Here is a 20,823-nt window from a genome sequence, read left to right as displayed (position 1 = left end):
TGTAAAAATATTCAAATAAGTATAACGTTATATAAATATAAAATATTTAATTGAACTTTTTACATACCCAAACCTTTCTTTATGAATTCATCTTTGAGCGTACAATTATATTTATAAATTTGTTGATAATTTTTGACATATTCGCTGGAAAATAAATAAAATATTAATAAAAAATCAGTAATATTAAAATAATAATATTAATTAAGCCACTTACTATGTGTCTTCTTGAAAGAACTTGACAACAGCGATCAATGGTTTCTTTTGAAATTCACGTTGAATATCTTCAGGTAAATTATGAAAACCAGTGACTTGTCCTGGCCACCAACATCCTCCCAACTTCACCCAAACGACATCGCCATCCAAATAATTTATTTCCGTCTGCTCGCACATCTTAGCACGATAGGTGGATAGATTTCTTTATAAAATCAACATTGACTCGATGAATAAATATCATAGAACTGTTTTCAGAACTATGATTAAAAGAGCATTTATAATAATAATAAGGATTAAGCAAACTTAATATATTCTATAACGATCCAAATTGTATAATCTTTGTATAGATATTTTAAATGTCTTTTGGCATTACAATTGATATATTAAACGCTCTTCTCTTAACAAATTATGATAAACAATAAACAGAATACAATGAAATAAATCAAAGTACAATAATCATTTGTTCACATTAGTAATTCCATACTAGATTGTCGTTATCGATAGAACAAAATTAAGAATTCAAACTTGCAATCTATTCTAAACGTATGAACTTAGATTAAAACGACAAAGTTATATTAGCTCGTTGAAAGGTTTTGTATCACACAAGCACTTAGAGTAGTCCGATTAACATGTTCTTAGCGTCGTTGAAATTGTAAGTAGAACGTCTCTCTTTGAACCTTCTTTCTAAAATATCTGACAGCAACATGCTCTCTCTCTCTCTTTCAGAGATTTAAAAGATGTTGGCAAAAGACCATTGATCAAATGTTTTCTCTTGATTAAAATATCGTTGAGGGAGGAGGAGAAATAAAGAAAAGAACAAAAAATAATAGAAAAGAAAGAAAGAAAGAAAGAAAGAAAGTAAGTAAGTAAGAAAGAAAGAAGTTTTTAAAATTGATAGTCTGTTAGATAAGACGATAGATCTAATGTGGTGATCGTCGATGACGAGGACGACGACGACGATGACGATGACGATGACGACGACGACGACGACGATATATTCGCGGGAAAGCAGGATGGAGCGTCGTTCCCCTGGCCGCGCACCACCTTATCGTAGATGATGGTTCGTTGAAAAATGTCGAGGTTCTCGCCAGCAGTAGAATTCACGTCGGGCATTTTAGCCCGGTAAAATTCCTAATATTACTTCGATCGTAGATAAATAATATCTTTGTTATGCGGCAGATGGTTAACACTATATGTTTCTCAAATATGATCTTAATATCGGCTTGATCTTCGACTGCTTGAGATTTACCTATTTTATTAAAGAACACACATATATCTTGATTCCGTTGGAATTAGGCTTATTTGGAAGTCACCAAGAAGAAAATAATAATAAGAATAAAAGTAATATATAAAGAATAAAAGGAATGAAACGAAATAAATATAAATGTTCTTTTGGCGCCTCGCCTCTTCGTTGTCCTCACTCTTTCTCTTTCTCACTCTCTCTCTCTTTCTCCCTTTCTCTCTCTCTCTCTCTCTCTCTCTTACTCTTTCATTCGCGTTCGTCGTTCTCTCTGGTATCTCTCTGTGCTCTCTCTTCTCACCGTCGCAGCAAATATTTTACATACACCACTACATACACCAAAGGGAACAGTAGCGGCAGCAACGACGACAACACATCAGCAATACACCAGCACCACCACCACCACCCAACAGAACAAGAAGAAGAACCAGCAGCGACAGGAGGATCAAGAGAGGAGGTGAGGAAGTTCGCGGACACTCTGAGTCGTCTACCTTTAACTGACTGTTTAATTATTTTTCCTTCAAACAAATAAACTTATTAACAACACTTAAAATTCGTTCTTTGGACGAACACACGGCAATTTAAATGATAGTATATACGATTACGTTAATGTCCGATAACACGAGAAAAAACACACGCTTAATGCTTTACGTTTATCCTACGACGTACGTACATGTTCGTTTTACCCGTCGTGCAACGGGGCCTCTCTCATATACGCTAAACGATATGCTTGTGTAGATGGATACTTCCTTCTCTCTTGTTGCTCGATTTCTCGATAAAGCAGCGCGCACTCAGGCGTACCAACCTTTATACCTTGTCCACCAATCTATGAAATAAATATTATTCATTAAAAATGATTTTAAATCGATTACTGTCAATTGTAAGATTATTTCGATTATTCGTCTTTCATTTTCATTTTACTACACTGTTTTCTTTCATTGTTTTGCACAAGATTTTAACAACCTTATCACATATTTATTTATATCGTTGTATACAGCTGAAAAATATTATTTTAAATAAATTTTAGAAATAAAATTGTTTTTAAATACTTTCTGTATTATATATCTTATTATTAGATTTTATAATAAAACTTACGTGTGTATTTGTATATTAGATCTTTTTTTGATTTATTTTATTTGATTTTCTTTACGTTACAAGATCCTCGTACACATTTATTTACGATTACCGATCATAGGGATTATAATTTTCCACGTAAAAATACAATCGTAAGTTAACGATATAAAAATAATTCATATATTTTTTAATTACACTTCACAAATAATATAATAACGTATTTTATATTTTACAAATTAACGAAATCTCTTTTATAAACTGTACGATGATAAGCAAAATATAATTAAATTCTGAAAGTATCGATACAAGATTTTCATCGATAAGTTGAATAATTTTAAAAAACAGTTCGATAAATGTTCATTTATTAATGAATATTTGAAATAAAATACTTTATGGAAATAAAACAAATTAATAAATAATAATTCAACTAAAATTTATAGATAAGATTAAATATTAATTATTAAGTTGTCAGTACTGTGTCGCCGGGCGGGTAAATAATAGTTCGATATTTGTACCACCAGAGGCGCTAGATTTATTACGTCGACATTACTGCCGGCTTCCGGTTTGCGTAGTAGTCGTACGTTGCGATCGAACGTAGCTTTTTTTTTCTCGACCATTAGCCGATAAATATAATTGAAGGTTGAACGAATTGTGTTTTAATAACGATTAAAGGATTATTCAAATACAATTGTGTGCGTTATAAGAGATATTAAGTTAATTTGTTAAGTATCATAATTATAATTTATAAGATACCGGAAGTTATATATATATATACATATATTTTTATTTTTATCTCTTTCTCTTTCTTTCTTTTTCCCCTCTTTTGATTCATTCTCTCGTTTGACTGCGTGAATTCGTAAATTATAAAAATGGCGACCGCCGTGCCGTCGCGATTTGCGGTTCTCAGTATTGAAGATGACGATTATAAACCAAAGAAGCCACAGAAGAATACGTCGTCAGGTAAAACTAATCAAAAGGGTAAAGGTGACAAGTCCAAGCAACAACAACACCATCATCAACAACAACAACAACATCAACAACAACAACAGCAGAAGAAAGATGACAAGAAAAAGCAAAGCAAGGTAAAAAATCGCCTGTCCAAATCTTTGTTTTTATTTTTGTTATCAACTTATTTTTTTTTCTAATCGATTAGTCGAGTTATAGTTTTTTATGTTTTAATTTTTTTTTGTCACGTCATTTATGATTAACGTAGTAGATGAAATTTAAGCGCAGTTTTTTTATTTCATGATTTACAATTTTGAAGTATTTGTTTATTCGAATAATTTGCAATATTGTAACAGTTATGTATGAGAAAAATATTTGTTTTTAATTTTTTTTTTTTAATTTACAAATAAATCATTGTTATAATTTTTTGTTTAAATTTTCCAGGGAAAAAAGAAAAAGTCAACTAACGAGGAACAACAATGGGAGCAGTGGAAGCAAAAAGATTCTATGGTAATGAGAGTAAAAACACATGTATATATATATATATATGTTATTTAAAATTAATTTGTGAAATAGTCTCGACATAAATCTCAGCTTCTAATCCAATTCTAATGCAACTGCGATGCAATAGTTTAATTTGACTGTTGTGTATGCGTTAATGGAACATCGTTGGAAAAGGTGTTACCTATAAATTGTTAAAAAAAAAAACAAAACATTTTTTAGTAAAAAAAAAAAAAAAAGTGTCACCCGTTAAGTTGTAGCATTGAATCAAAGATTTTGTTTCAGTAGTCGTGTATTTATAAGTCTTGTGTGTTATCACGTCCAATTGTGATTTCCTTAAGGCTGTCGAGGAATCATTTGAGCAAGATCTGCATCAAGCCATCTTGTTATCAAAATTAGATTACGAAGAACAATTAGTAAATGCTGCTAAAACTGAGAAGGAACAGGATCAATGTAAGAAAGGTGGTAAAAGGACGAAGAAGGCTACCATGTCATTGGAGGAATTCAACAACATGAGAGCGAACAACACTCAAGTTCCAGTTGTAACAACTGAAGTGGAAGAAAACAAATCTAAAGGTATAATACTTCAAACACTGATACAATTATCTTAAGCAAAATGTGATCAATGTGATTTGAGCAAAACAGGTCATGGAATTAATCATTGCTGCAGAATTGGATGCTGAATTCTTCGAAAGGGTTGACAAAGAAGCTAAAGAAGAAATTATCAAAGGAAAAGAGAAAGACATATTGAAAGCAAGATTAAACAAAATAGACGATGATATTACATCGGCGCAATTAAGAGTGGAAGTTGAGAATAGGGATAAAATAATTATTCAACTTAGACAAGATGTTGATACACTTAAGGAAGAATTAACACAAGTTAAAGAAAGAAACACGAAACTTTATCAAATTCTTTCACATGGTGAAAGTAAGTTTGATAGTATTTTATATTTCTGTAAATTATTGGTACTTACGTATTAACGCCACCGCAGCAAAAATTCCGCTAATGCGCCAATAAAGAGCAATCTTGTTGTTCGCACATAACAACCTTGTTGTTTGCACACAGTAACCGTCAGGGTTTCGTCAGGGTTATGGCGACAGCATCAGGTGAAAGAAAATAGAGACTGTTTTGAATCTCTATGTTAAATTCTATATCGGTCCATTTTCCACCAAAATCCGATTGACTATTTTTTATAAATAAAATGTTTTGAATTTTAAATAAAATTTTTTATTCTATGATTTGTCGCAACAATTTAAGTTGTCGATTGACGCATTAGCAGAATTTTGTTGCGATGTCGTTAATACGTAAGTACCAAATTATTTTACAATGAAATATTATTTTGATTTATTCGATCATTTACAGTGAAGGATAAGGCGTCTGTGTTAGCAGAAGTTGCAAAGTTACAAGAAATTCGTGACGAGTTAACTTCGGAGGTAGCATCCTTGCATGCGCAACTGGAACAAGAAAGGTCCAAAACTCGTACGTCCAGCGTAGATGTTAAATCGTCCAAACAAAGTGTAAGAAGAAATAATTTAATTAATAATTTGTTTTCTAATTTATCGATTAAAAATGAAAACAAATTACATTGTCCTTTATTTTTTCAGAACAAAAAGAGACTGGCTAGCGAGAATGCCTAAACTGTAGTAGTAACAGTAAATCTCTCAAGCCATCACTACTATGATCTCTTGTGATGTTAAATTTTTCACTTATGAAAATAATAATTATTTGAACATCTCCTCGAAAGAAATAACAAAACAAGAAAGACAAAACAAACAAACAAACGATATGATCTCGTAAGAAGTACGTTTTGTATGTGAACACGTTAAAAGTAAAAAAAAAAGTCGATGAATGTACCTTATTTTTGTAGCCATATGATGGAACCATTGTCGATGATAACAAAAATTGAACGACAAAACTAAAAAAAAAAAAAAAAAATGCTTCTATGCTTATAATATGTATAAAAAAAAAAAAAGGAACAACTTTTTTGTAATTAATTTTTTACATTTCTATATAAGATAATTCTCGTGAAAGTTATTAATATAATTGTATAAGAGTTTTTTTTTCTTTTGAATTTATTTTAAGTGATGAAAAATACATTCGATAAAATCTTAGAGAAACATCTGATAAAATTAGGAGGCAATTTAATTTGCGAATTTATAATCTGACACATTTTTCTAAACGAAACTTTTCCAAACATTGTTCTTCCATAATAAGTGATTAATTGCGTGTATAATAAGCTTTTATCTTCTAAATTGTATACCGAAAAATATGCCGCATATATTAAAAGAAAAATGACAACAAAATATATATAGATATATATATATATATATATATATCACACTTAAAAGTATTTTGTAATAAATATGTTCGATAAATAATTCATATTTCTTAATGGCCTTCGTTTAAATTTGATGTTAAATTAAAAAAAAAATATATATATATATATATATATATATATATATATATATATATATATATATATATATAATATATATATAATTAATATTAAGTCATTAAAATTTTAACATTACATTTTCATTGTCAATTGTGCAAAAAGCAAAGAACTATTATTCTGTCAAAAACGCAAAGTCCTCTTTTTAATAATTCGCGTAGAGATATCAAAAAGAGATGTTTCGCATTTATAATAAAATAACGTATAACAAAAAACAAAAAAACAAACAAAAAAAAATATATAATAATATAATATAATAATAAAATAATTAAAAAAAAAAACAATATGTTTAGTTTTATATATAAACGATCGATTAAATGTGTAGATGATCAGCGAACAAATGATGGAAAAATTAATGTTAAAAAAAAAAAAAAAAAAAAAAAAAAAAAAAAAAAAAAAAAAAAAGAGAAAAAGAGAACATCAGATTTTTCAAAATCCGTTCCAAACGAATAAACTTGTCATGAAAATATCAAACGAAACACGTGTTTTGATCATTTCAAATGACAACATTCGAGAATGACTCTCTTTAAATTATTTTATTAATTATAATAAGAACAATTATTTTAACCGTATTAGTCAGAATTTAACTTTTGATTTAAAAAAAAAAAAAGTAAAAACAAAAAATATGGCGTGTATATAATACGTAAATCCGAAAAAAAATCCCATTGATAATCCGGCAAATAGTCACTTTATATAAAGGAATAGTCCCTTTTTTGACTATCGATATCTTCACTATGTCCATTCTTTGCCTTTTCACAACCATTTCCATCGACGGCGTTCGTCCATTCGCACGGTGCTAAGCCTGATCCGGATTACGCATGCAGAGACGCGCATTTTTATAGAAAAAATTTTTTTCCCACCCTTCCCCTACCTCTCTCTCTTTCTCCCTTCGTCACGCCTTCTTTTTCTCTAGTTACTTTTGGATATGAATTTTTTTCTACTTCGTACTAGACGGCTTCTCCTCGGATGTGCAGTTCAATATAATATCACATTTTGCATTTGTAATTCTTTTTGTTGCAAAGTACTGCATGTAAAAGTTATTTTAATATTGTCCTAGTTTCTTTGTTTCTTATTTTTTTGTTTCTTTCATCCCCTTTTATTGGTATTAGGAATTACGTAGATTTATATAAGAAATAAAATAGTAATAATGTTGAATTGTCTTGAAAGTTCGTGCTGATTTTGACGAAAGATTGAAATGCAACCCATTTAAGTTTTTTTGTTGTTGTTATATATTTATTACATAATAAATATAACTATATATATATATAATTATAAAAATAATATAATAACTTCAAAATTTCATGCGGTACTTATGTATTAACGCCACCGCAGCAAAATGCCGTTAATGCGCCAATCTACACCTTAAATTGTTGTGACAAATCATAAAATAAAATACTTTATTTAAAATTCAAAACATTTTATTTATAAAAAGTAGTCAATCGGATTTCGGTGGAAAATGGGCCGATATAGAATTTAACATAGAGATTCAAAACAGTCTCTATTTTCTTTCACCTGATGCTGTCGCCATAACCCTGACGAAACCCTGACGAAACCCTGACGGTTACTGTGTGCAAACAACAAGGTTGTTATGTGCGAACAACAAGATTGCTCTTTATTGGCGCATTAGCGGAATTTTTGCTGCGGTGCCATGGTGTTAATACGTAAGTACCTTTCATGCTTTCAGAACTTTTCAGGTTTTTTAATAAAACAACTTTAATGTCATCTATCGAAAATCGGCACGAACTTTTCAGACAACCCAATAGAAATATATTGTTTTAAAAAATGAATGAACATTTTATTTAAAAAATCATGATTTATATAATAATAAAAAGAAGAATAAGAATAATAAGAAGAGAGTAATCGATCGGGGGTACGTTTAATTTTCACCGGAAAGCAAGTTGAAGAAGAGAAGTGAGGAGATCTCGTGCTGAGGGTTGAAGAGGAGAGGAGAGGAGAGGAGAGGAGTGGAAAGCAGTCATCTATTCAGGCTTTCGGTTGAAATCTTGACCAATAAAAGGAGCATTAGCGCTAAGTGGACGCCTCGCCTACTCGGTCATAGTCCTGTTTGCTACAAGAGCCGAGGGTGAAAAGAACGAGAGGGGGATGCGGTTAGCGAGAGATATAAAGTACCACGGAGATTAAGCTTGTTCTCGCACCCCTTCGCATATTGTCAACTCATAAGGGCGATACACTTCGTCCTTTTTTTTTTCTTTTCATTTATATAATATTAATAATAATATTAATAATTCGTACATTTGTTTTGAATAAATGTATTGGATTGTGTTGTGTTTAGTCAAGTTAATGTTTATTAAATATATTTATTTAAATTAATGAAGGAAGGTTTATTGGACAATTTTAATAATGTTTAAATTTTATAATAATCATTAGAACAAAAATATGAGTCTATTATTAATTTGATGAGTAGAATCAAATATGTAGAAATATTTTATGTTTATATTAGAGTAAATTGCTAATACACGTTAATTTGTATGAGCATATTATGTTGTGTTTAGTTAATTTAATGTCTAGTAAATATATTTATTTAAATTAATGGGAGCTTTATTGGACAATTTAATGATTGTTAAATTTTATAATAACCTTAAGAACAAAAATTTTGTTGAGTTTGTTATTAATTTTACAAGTAGAATCATTTATATTTATATTAATATTTAAAATTTATATTTTTGTATTTTGTATTTTATATTTAATTTATATTAAAGTAAAGTGTTAATACATACTAATTTGTATGCACATATTAAAAAAAACATAATTTGTAAGGAAAATTTAGTTGACGTAGAGTTTTGTGAATCGATCCACGAAAAGATCACGCGATTCAAGTTTGTTCCTCGGGAAAGTAGCGCGTCTCTTTCGAAGCTATCGCTTCGGTGGCATGTAAGAGAAAGAGAGAGAGAGAGAGAGGAGAGAGGAGGGTAGATGGAAGGTAGTAGATGTAAACCGTGAAAGAGAGAGAAAGGGTGAAAAGGGGAGGAAGGAAAGGAAAGAGAGTACGAGATAGAGAGAGAGAGAGAGAGAGAGATAGAACGGGATCGAGGGTAGGTTTTAGGACATGGAGTTGACGAGGGTGGTAGTGCGGTGAGGTTGGGGAAAGGGTGACAGTGGGGATTCATTATCTGACAGTCTATTGTCATTCCTACGGGCTGAGATTTTGCTCGGGCCAGGAGCACCCCACCAACGCAGTCATAGCCAGAGTATACTTGCCCGAGTATGCGATGTACCTTTTCAAAAACCCGTTTAAAAAGTCACACACATTCACATATATGTATATGTGCATATATTTTTCATGAATGTTTAAATTGTATTTTTTAGTTAATCTCAAACGCATGCACTTTATTTTTTAAGTATTTGAATTAAATTTATAATAAAATTAATTTATATAAATGTCATATCAAAGAATTAATGTTCAATATGGCGGAAAAATTTATATAGTTATATATAATATATATAAATAAAAATTTATATATATAGTTATATATATAGTTATACTAAGATAGAATACTTATTTTTAGTTATGTAATTAAATTTATAATACAATTAATTTATATAAATGTCATATCAAAGAATTAATATTCAATATGGCGGAAAAATTTATATAGTTATATATAATATATATAAATAAAAATTTATATATATAGTTATATATAGTTATACTAAGATAGAATACTTATTTTTAGTTATGTGATTAAATTTATTATAAAATTGGTTTATAGAAATTTTATATCAAAGAATTAAGGTTCAATTTGATGTATTTTTATAAATTTATATAGTTATATATAGTTATATATAATATATATAAATAAAAATTTATATATATAGTTATATATAGTTATACTAAGATAGAGTACTTATTTTTAGTTATGTAATTAAATTTATAATAAAATTAATTTATATAAATGTCATATCAAAGAATTAATATTCAATATGGCGGAAAAATTTATATAGTGATATATAATATATATAAATAAAAATTTATATAGTTATACATAGTTATACTAAGATAAAATATTTATTTTTAATTATCTGATTAAAGTAATAATAAAATTGATTTATATAAATGTCATTCATATCAAAGAATTAAAGTTCAATTTAATGAACAAATTTATATACTTATATATAGTTATACTAAAAAAAAAAAAAGTGTATGTGCGTATGAGAAAAAGAGAAAATGAACAAAATGCTCGAGCACATAAAAAAGAGAAAAAAAAAAAAAAAAGAAAAAGAGCGAACGGAAAATTAATCCGAACATTAGGCAGGAAAATTAAGGTTCGGAGCTTGAACAACGGTCGGTCTCTCGTTATTACGATGTTATTCATCGTGTGTATCCTCGGTTATCATTAACGCGAGTGTACCCCATACATACATACACCCCCTAACCCCCTTCTCCTACCATACACCCTGATGTGAAGTGTCGCCTATGTTATCCGCCAAGAAAATTGAGACTAACGAGGAGAAGGCATTTCTGAACTTTACGAAGGGCTTCTCTTCCTTCCAACGATAAAGAAATTCCTCTTAGAGACTGTGCAATCCTCTCCCCCTACCCTCATTCTTCTTTTTCTTCTTCTTCTTCTTCTTCATCTCTTACCAACATTCTCGAATCACCTACCCCCTTTTATCCAAACCTCCCGTACTCTTTCATCATCATATTCCCTCTTTTTCAACGAAATAACGAGATCCTAGCTTAGTTACTATTATTATTCATTGCTAATCAGGATAATGAAATATATTATATTTCAATATTTCATAATATATTATCTTTGATTAAATTTTTCATTGATTCATCTAATTAAGATAGGATGAGTTAATAATAATAAACTAAATTAAAAATAAAATGTGTAATAGCAAATGTTTTGTGATTTTCATTAATTGTTAGTTGAATCTTTAGAGTTATGTATCAAAACTAATATTATATTTAATATTTAAAAAATAGTATCATCTATATGATTCATCTAACTAAATTAGAATGAGTTAACAATAATAAACTAAATAGAGAATAATAAAACGTGTAATAGCAAACGTTTGTGATTTTCATTAAATGTTAGTTGAATCTATTGCTTTATGTGTCAAATCTAATATTAGATTTAATATTAAAAAAATAACAGCATCTATGATGCATCCAATTAAAGTAGAATTAGTTAACAATAATAAACTAAATTAAAAATAATAAAATAGAAAATAACAAACGATTGAGATTCTCATTAATTGTAAGTTGAATCCCTTGCTTTAAGTATCATATTTAATATTAGATTTAATATAAGAAAAACAGCAGCATCTATTGTAAAAAAAAGAAGAAAAGAAAAAGAAGAAAAATTGTTCATTGATTCATCTAATTAAGGTAGGATGAGTTAACAATAATAAACTACATTGAAAATAATAAAAAGGAAAATAACAAACGTTTGGGATTCCCATTAACAATAGGTTGAATCTCTTGTTTTATATATCAAACCTAATATTAGATTTAATATTAAATAATAGTAGCATCTATGATTCATCTAATTAAAGTAGAATGAGTTAACAATAATAAACTAAATTGAAAATAATAAAATGTGTAATAGAAAATGTTTGTGATTTTCATTAATTGTAAATTGAATCTTTTGCTTTATGTATCAAACCTAATATTAGATTTAATAAAAAGAATAGCAGCATCTATGATTCATCTAACTAAAACAGAATAAGTTAACAATAATAAACTGATTTGAAAATAATACAACATATAATCACAAACGTTTGAGATTCTCATAAACAATAAGTTGAATCTTTTCTCTAATGTATCACAAATTTAATATTAGATTGAACAAAAATAATAATAACAGCATCTATTACAAAAAGAAGAAAAAGAAGAAATAGACAAAAAAGGAAAGGACACAAAAGGTGTAGGAATATTTTGACATCGAACGGTGTGCTCGAGGATGCATCCACACACGTAGAAACGATTAAAGTTTTAGAAGTATCGATTTCGTGGCGTTACCGTTGACAGACAGAGGGATCGTCAAAGAGCATAATAATTACAGCGCCCGCAGAGAAGAGGCTCAACCCTTTGTTCTATAGTCACTTTGCAAAAGGGGCTCTGCCAGGGCGCGAGAGGGATACTCTCTCTCTCTCTCTCTAGAGAGAGAGAAAGAGAGAGAGAGAGATAGATAGAGAGAAACCAAACGGAGGGAGGTCGTGGCTCGTTCTGAGAGAAAGAGAAAGATATATATATATATATATATAAATGTATATATAGTTATATATAGATATAGATAGAGATAGAGAATGAATGTAAGTGAGTAAGAGAGAGATAGATAGATAGATAGATAGAAAGAGAAAACGGTTGCCGGTGCTTGGAAAGCATCCGTTTCAGCCGCGCCATTATGTAATTGATCTGAGCTTTCCGTACGCGATCATCGTGTAATGCATTCCCTGGTACTCGACACGTGCGATTCCACAGAGATTTTTCTCTCTTTTCTCTCTCTCTCTCTCTTTCTTTCTATCTTTTTCTCTATCTCTGTCTACCGAAATCGAGAAATATAGAGAAGTACCTGCAACCCTTCCTTCCATCATACCCAGCCTACCACCCCCACTACCACCACTATTACTACTACTACTACTACTACTCTTTTCTATATTTTATTTTATTTTTTTTTACATATTCCCTTCTTCCTCTCTTTCTATTTCTTCTTTCTTTTTCTTCAGTAGCAGTAGAACCAGTAGCATCGTGATATAGGTGAAAGGATTATACGAAGTTTTGGTAAAAAAAAAAAAGAAATAAGTGTTAAGGGAAAGGTCAAACGATTTGACTTTACCTACGACGATGATTTTGTTAGAAAAAATTTCTTCAAAGGAATTTTCATAGATTTTTTTTTTGTTCCTTTTTCTCTTTTATTTCTTTGCTCTTTTCCAATTCGTCTTTTACCACGTTTATGATACGAATTCACAAAACACTCTTCTTATTTTTCTTATTTTTCTTCTTCTTCTTCTTTTTATCGAAATCGAAGATGAGATTTACCTTACTCATCCTTGGATGTTTAAAATAAAAATGAGAAAAATGAACATACAAAACAAAGAAGATGAAGAAGAAGAAGAAGAAAAAAGTCGAGTGATTATACACGATTTTCCGTATACGATCAAAAAGATCTTTGAGGGAGGATTCCTGTTAAATGAAAATATCGTTCGTTTATGTGTGTCAAGTACTACGAAACGAACGTTACCGAGAGACGACTACAACGATGATGATGATGAAGAAAAAGATTTCAACGGGCTTATAAAAAAAAAAAAAAAAAAAAAAAACAAAAGAAAAAAAGAAGGACACAGATTTGTTGTAATTAACAGAAATTAGTACGCTTATATATGTGTACGTGATAAATACAGTTAAGTTACTTGTGATAGTTGATAGAATTAATTAGAACAGGAGAGATTAATGCCGGTACTACCATTCATCATCGAGTTAATCTTTCAATGTGTGTTTACGATTTAACTTGCATTCAAATTATTCATTTAATCTGATATATATATTTATATATATATATATGTATACGTGTATTTTCATTTCATAAGTGTATTCACGTTCATTCCTATCAATGGAAAACCAAATTCCGTAAAGACAATCGAATGAGGGAGGTTTTAGGGGTTAAGGGGTTTGAGGGGGTTGGATTATACAATAGGTAGTCATTTTTATAATTTTGACTGCATGTTAATTCACCGAGGACTCGTTTTCTTTTCATCCCTTCTATTTTGGAAAAACCAAATTCCTTAAAGACAATTAAGTGAGAGAGGTTTTAGGGGTTAAGGGAGTTGAGGGGATTGAATTATACGATAGGTGGTTATTTTTATAACTTTGACTGCATGCTAAGTCACCTAGCCTTCGTTTTTTTGTCATCCGTTCTATTTTTGGAAAACAAAATTACTTACAAACAATCAAATAAGGGTAAGGGTTGGATTATATTATCTGTGGTCAATTTTATAATTTTTGTTGAATGTTTCCTCACCTAGCCCTCGTTTTACTTTCATCCCTTCTATTTTTGGAAAACCAAATTCATTAAAGACAATGAAATGAGGAAAATTTTGGGACGATTGGGGTGTTGAGGGGGTTAGATTTTATACTCAGTTCTCATTTTTATAATTTTTGTTAATTGTTTACTCACCTAGCCCTCGTTTTTCTTTCATCTCTTCTATTTTTAAAAAGCCTTAAAAACAATCAAATAATAATGAGGGTTGGGTTACATTAATGGGGAATGATTTTGTTTGATTTTGATTCATTTTATTAAGTTTCCTACCTTACTACTTTTTCTCATCCCTTTTTCTTTTCTGTTCCTTCTCTCATCCCTTCTGTCTATTTCTATCTCTCTTTCTCTTTCGTCTTTTGTAAGTTCCTAGAATAGATATTTAATTAAAGTTGTTTGCTTGCAACCAAGTTCGGAAAGTTCGGGGATAACTTAGTGGCAGGAAACAGGGAAGGAACCATTTAATTGTCTTCGCATTATATGCGTCGCATAACTCATAGATTATCTTCTTGTTCTTATTCTTATTATTCGTTCATCATCATCATCATCATCATCATCATCATTATCATCATCATCATCATCATCATCATCATCAAAGTGTCACAGAAAATCCAATATCCTGTTACGATGTATCTCTAAAATTTGTTAAAAGTTCAGAAAAGTAATAAAAAAGAAAAGAACAAAATTAACAATAAGTTTGATTCTGAAATAATCAAAACTTTCATTAATATTAATTTCATATTATTGTTTATTGAATTATTATAATAATTTGTAAATAACAGTACGAAATTCTAACTAAAGAAACAGAAGAAGAAGAAGAAAAAGAAGAAGAAGATAATCTTTTACAAGATGATAATAATTGAAGATAATAATTTGATTTGATGGATTGATATACAAATTGAATTACATTTTTTTGTTCTTCTAACAATATTTACTTAATTAATAATATTATATATATATATATAAATAAAATACACAAATACACAAAATAAATAAAATAAAAGAAAAACTAAATTAAAAAGAAACAAAAATACAAGAAACAAATAAATTAAATATATATATATATATATATATATATATATAAATATAAATGATATATTATAAAAAGAATATTAGTTTTTGATAATATAAAGTAAAAACGAAATTGAACGTTGTGAACGATGCTTTAACTTGAGAAAGGAGAAGCCGAGCAGCGATCGCATAAACGTATTCGTGTCAAAAGCAGCTCCGGTCGAGACCCGAGTTATCCTCTGACCTCGCTCCGTCATCTCCAACTTAGCTTGCTTCTCCTTCTCACAAGGCCAAACCGATTTTCTCTCTCTCTCTCTTTCTCTCACTCACTCACTCATTCACTCTCTCTCAATCTCAAACTCCTCATAATTTTTTTTCTACACCAATACACCAACAACATTTTATGATACAAAAATACTTTGATACGATACGTGAGGAAGGGGTGAGAGAGGGTTTCATATTTTTTCTAAATCGAAAGATTTATATTTCAATCAAAAGAAATGTTCAACAAATTTAACACGAATTTTTTTTCAAGCTTATCAATTACTTTCTCATATATATATATATATACATATGTGTGTTTGTATGTGTGTTTATGTATTTATAAAAAGACGTGTATGTGTAGCTGCAGAGTCACTACAGACATGTATGTTTATGTATGTTTATGTATGTATTGTGTGTGTATTTATAAAAAGACGTATACCATATCACATACGTACACATACACATATATATGTACGTATCAGTATTTTTCTATCGTATTTATTCACTTTTAGTTTGTTCGTTTATATTCGTTCGAACGATACGAAGAGAAACGAGGATTCGGGAAGAGAAAAATAATCTGACGACGCATCTATCCCTCCTCCCTTCTCTAACCTCTTCTTCATCCCCCTTTTCATCCCCCTTTTCATCCACCGTCATCCTTCTCCACCTACTCCTCCTGTTCGATAGAAAAATTTTCTTTCCACGTATTCCTGTTATCTAACACATTCACACATGCAAAAAGAGAAGATAGAGGAGTATGATACTGAATATTCTATAATACGTGTGTTTGTGGTTGGGTTGTGTCAAGTATAGGCACCACATGCCTATATATATATATATATATATATATATATGTATATTTTATTTTGAGGGAAATTCTTTTCTTTCATAGGATGAGAGAAGACACACATTGACAGCAACGTCATAGCTTCTGCTTCTGCTGCTACTAACACACATACATATACATATATACACATACATACTCTTTATCTGTTTCTTTTTATTTTTTCAAAAAAAAAAAAAAAGAACTAAATCCGCGACATATGCGAAGTCTCGCGAATATTTCGCAAGCACTTCGTACTCGAGGTTCAACACACCGTGATAAAGCTTCACAACTTTGTAGGGGTGGTGGTGGTGGTTCTTCCTACCCCTAAGTTTTCTAGGTGTTACATTCCCAACCTTCTCTCTCTCTCTCTCTCTCTCTCTCTTTCTCTCTGTTCAACCTTCCTACTTTCAAGCCCTTTCCTCCCGTTTTAAAAGCAAAAGTATAAAAGTTTGATTTAACACTGTGTATCACCCCGTTAAGAGAGAGAGAGAGTGAGAGAGAGAGAGAGTAAGTGAGTGAAAAACACAAACGCATACTTTCGAGCATTTAATAAAGACTTTTCTTCTCTTCAACATTTTTCGTATAACGCGTTACGAAAACCCGTATATCGGTGAGATAAAAAACGTGTTCAGCGAGTTACGTTTGTCCTCACTGGTATCCGGTCTACCTGTGGTATTTTCTCACGTGTATGTGTGAATACGAATACATATGCAGAGTTGTAGTATATATGTTGAGAGAGAGAAAGAGAGAGAGAGAGAGAGAGAGAGAGAAGTGTTAATTTAAAAGAATTTAATTAAATCGCAAGAGAGAGTGAGACAGTGGGAGAGTGAAAAAGAGAGAGAGAGAGAGAGAGAGACAACGTTTGAAATTTTCCAACGAAATTCTACAACTGTTTAACGGGGGCAGTTAAAAATTTTTATTATTTCCTATTATTACTTACTATATACTCCTCTCTTCTATCGAATTAACGCGAAACAGATGTTATGGAAAGGATAGACAAATAGAGAGATAGATCAAACATTGACTTTACTCGTTTCGAAAAGCAAATCGGTAGATTGGCAAGCAGTGTAGGCAGGCAGGTATCTGGCAATCGCCTTTCTCCTTTCCATGCTTTCGATAACATCGATTAATCAAAGTGGTCATCGATAATTGTTATAACGAATAAAATGTATTTATTAAAGGATAATTTATATAATAGATATATATGTAAATTAATATTATTAATGTTGGTAAGTTTTGTATCAAATCTTATGAATTGTTAGATAGAACATTTTTTGTTTGTTTTGCTATATATTATATATTTAGATATTATTAATGTTAATATATTTTGTATTAATACATTTCATTTTCTGTAATAGGTATATATGTATTTAGGTATTATTAATGTTGGTAAGTTTTATATCAAATCTTATGTGTGTTGTTAGATATAACATTTTTTGTTTTCCTATAATAGATATATATATATATATATATTGAATTATTTTTTAATTAATAATATTTGAATATTTTATATTATTAATATATATTTTTAATTATTATTCTATTATACTGTATATTTTTAATGATTATATTTAAATTATTAATATTGCTACGTTTCGTATCAAACCTTACGAATTTGTTGGATACACAATTTTTTGTGTTCCTATAATAGATATATGTATTGAATTATTTTGTAATTAATTTAATTAAATTTAATTATTTAAATATTATATATTATTACTTTATATTTTTAATTATTATTATATTATATTATATATTTTTAATGATTATATTTAAATTATTAATATTGCTACGTTTCGTATCAAACCTTACGAATTTGTTGGATACACAATTTTTTGTGTTCCTATAATAGATATATGTATTGAATTATTTTGTAATTAATAATATTAGAATATTTTATATTATTACTATATATTTTTAATTATTATTATATTATATTATATATTTTTAAATATTACATTTAAATTATTAATGTTGCTAAATTTCGTATCAAACCTTACGAATTTGTTAGATACAACATTTTCCTATAACATATATAAGTATTTAAATATTATTAATGTTGCTAAATTTCCCATCAACACCTACGTATTTGTCAGATACAACACTTTTCATTTTAATATAACACATATATATATATTCAAACATTATTTAATGTTGTTACACTTTATATCAATCTTTACAAATTTATCAGATACCAAATTTTCTTATTGAAAACATGATTGTTCTTAAAAATGTGTTATATCTATCATCTAGACAGAAAAAAAATACATCATGGAAACGAAAAACTCTCCTAAAAAAAGAACCACAGAAAAGGAGGAGTAGGTGGAGGAAAACGTCAAGTTGGAACTCATGGAATTTGGTTCCTGCATTGAGAACGTTAAATCGAGTGTAACGTTCTTCGCTACGTTACGTAACACAATGACCATACAACGTTAATATCCCACAAAATCTTATCGTAAAATAAAAATCTGATTATCGAGATACGATATTGAATATTACAAACCCCAATATATTACATTTTATTGAAATATTAATTCAAAAATTTAAAGATAATCGATCTGCAACAACAATTTGCTAAAGAAATTTCAGAAAAAACCCTAACAGATGTTAACCTAAGTAAGAAACTAACATAAGTAAGTCTTAAACATTGAACAAACATCAATAACAAAACCATTGAACTCAAAAAAAAAAAAAAGAAATATAAGACAAATTACAACATATTGCTTATCATCCTAAATAGACAGGGTCAATATTCCTGTTGAATTAGTAGGAGTAGAACCACTCGAACGTTATTCGTGAACCACACATACATATATGTAGAGTCACATACACATGGGATACAATAATTCGCGTAATATAGCGCAGGAATATGTTGTGGACATCATGAGAGGGTGAGTGGGAGGAGGTGGTAGAATAGAACCTAGTATAGTGCCTAGTAGAGAGTAGTACATAGCTCGTTATTACACTTGGCACACGTTTACTAGAAACGATACGTAACACATTAAAGGTAGGAGAAGGACACCAAGAGAGAGAGAGAGAGAGAGAGAGAGAGAGAGAGAGAGAGAGAGGAAGGATCCCATAGGTGGACGCATATCCGGCAACCTGCCGACGAGGGTTCCCGATAAAGCGATCCACGATCCTCTACGCGTAACGCATGACGTGTTGTACAGGTGTGGGGTGGGAGGTGTATATCTCTACATGCTTTTACATCTATACATGTATGTATGTATAGTAGAACGTATTGTACACATATATATATAGATGTACAGGTGTGGGTCGCGTTAAGTGTAGCATAGCTCAGTCGAAGCTCAACCCCCTTCTCCTTCCAACAGCTTCCATCCCAGCACCCTCTCTATCTCTCTCTCTCTCTCTTTCTGTTTGATTCTATCTTTCTTCTTCTCTGTCGACTATTCCACCCACCCCCGCGAAAACCGGCGTCACCAGGCAGGCTGGCAGTCGCATCATATCGCAAACAAAAGACGAACGAGCAAGCGAGCGCGCGCCACTCATCGTTCGCGCTCGATGCGACAGCGAGTGACGTTCTCCTCCTCCTCCTCCTCCACTACCCTCGTTCTCTTCTCCCACCTTTGATGGAACCAACGGGAAGAGAGAGAGAGAGAGTGAGTGAGTGAGATACAACCACCCTTCAATCCACTCTCTCTCTGCCACCAACCGGCCTCTGTTGTCACCCTCCTCTCCCCACCATTTCACGATTCCTACCGACTCTCTCTTTTACCCCCACTCACCCCTTCTACCTATCTACCTACCTACCGTACCGGCCTACCTACTACTACTACTACTACTATTACTCTTCTCTTCATCCCTCGGATCGTTCTCTTTTCTTCCCCTTCCACTATTCAGGGTGGTAGTTGTAGTAGTAGGTTCCCTTACGCCCCCTAAAACTCAAACCTCTACTGACGACTGTCGTCGTGCCAACGAGAAAGAGAAGAAGCAACTCTATATATATATATATATATATATATATATATATATATATATATTGTCGTACGCACACGAGTCCAATGCAGGCAGACGTACCAGCAGAGCTATCTCTTGTTATCACCAGTTATTTGCATCCCTTCGGATAGACGCTCCTCACCGCCACTGTCATCCTCGTCGTCGTCGTCGTCGTCGTCGTAGTAGTCCTTCGTAGTTGGTAGTTGTAGTAGTCGTTGTTGTTGCCACCACTGGCTGCCAGTCCGCAAGAGAAAGAGACGGAAAACTTGCGAGTAGGTTTGAAAGGGGCAGAGGGAGGATTTGAGGAGACTCTCGGGGGGTAGGGGTAGGGGTAGGGCTGGG

At 30.7% G+C, this 20,823-nt stretch overlaps 2 protein-coding genes across 3 annotated transcripts in view; one reads left to right on the top strand and one right to left on the bottom strand.

The window, feature by feature from the left end:
* LOC107069825 (uncharacterized) overlaps window positions 1-20,578 on the bottom strand; it is a 32,338-nt gene extending 11,760 nt beyond the window's left edge. The window contains exons 1-3 of one of the 2 annotated variants that reach the window (XM_089173308.1): window positions 20,563-20,578; window positions 215-2,279; window positions 68-144 (exon numbers count right to left, since the gene is read on the bottom strand). In XM_089173308.1, the coding sequence (XP_089029434.1) occupies window positions 68-144; window positions 215-390 (253 nt within the window). In that variant the 5' untranslated portion in view covers window positions 391-2,279; window positions 20,563-20,578. Of the gene's footprint in view, window positions 1-67; window positions 145-214; window positions 2,438-20,562 lie in introns of those variants that run through there. The other variant, XM_089173307.1, reaches the window with a different exon arrangement.
* Window positions 3,067-6,127, top strand: LOC107069826 (G kinase-anchoring protein 1). Its single transcript, XM_015327431.2, has 6 exons — window positions 3,067-3,609; window positions 3,917-3,982; window positions 4,315-4,549; window positions 4,644-4,901; window positions 5,337-5,491; window positions 5,579-6,127. The coding sequence occupies exons 1-6, from the start codon at window positions 3,397-3,399 to the stop codon at window positions 5,609-5,611; spliced, it is 960 nt and encodes a 319-aa protein (XP_015182917.1). The 5' UTR covers window positions 3,067-3,396; the 3' UTR covers window positions 5,612-6,127.
* Window positions 20,579-20,823: the final 245 nt, after the last annotated feature.

Source organism: Polistes dominula, unplaced genomic scaffold (genome assembly GCF_049000335.1).
Source record: "Polistes dominula isolate Pdom_NZ unplaced genomic scaffold, Pdom_raw_medaka scaffold_35, whole genome shotgun sequence".
Classification (NCBI taxonomy): Eukaryota; Metazoa; Arthropoda; class Insecta; order Hymenoptera; family Vespidae; genus Polistes; species Polistes dominula.
The sequence above is the reverse complement of the archived record's forward strand: the minus strand, read 5'-3'. Positions and strand labels throughout refer to the sequence as shown.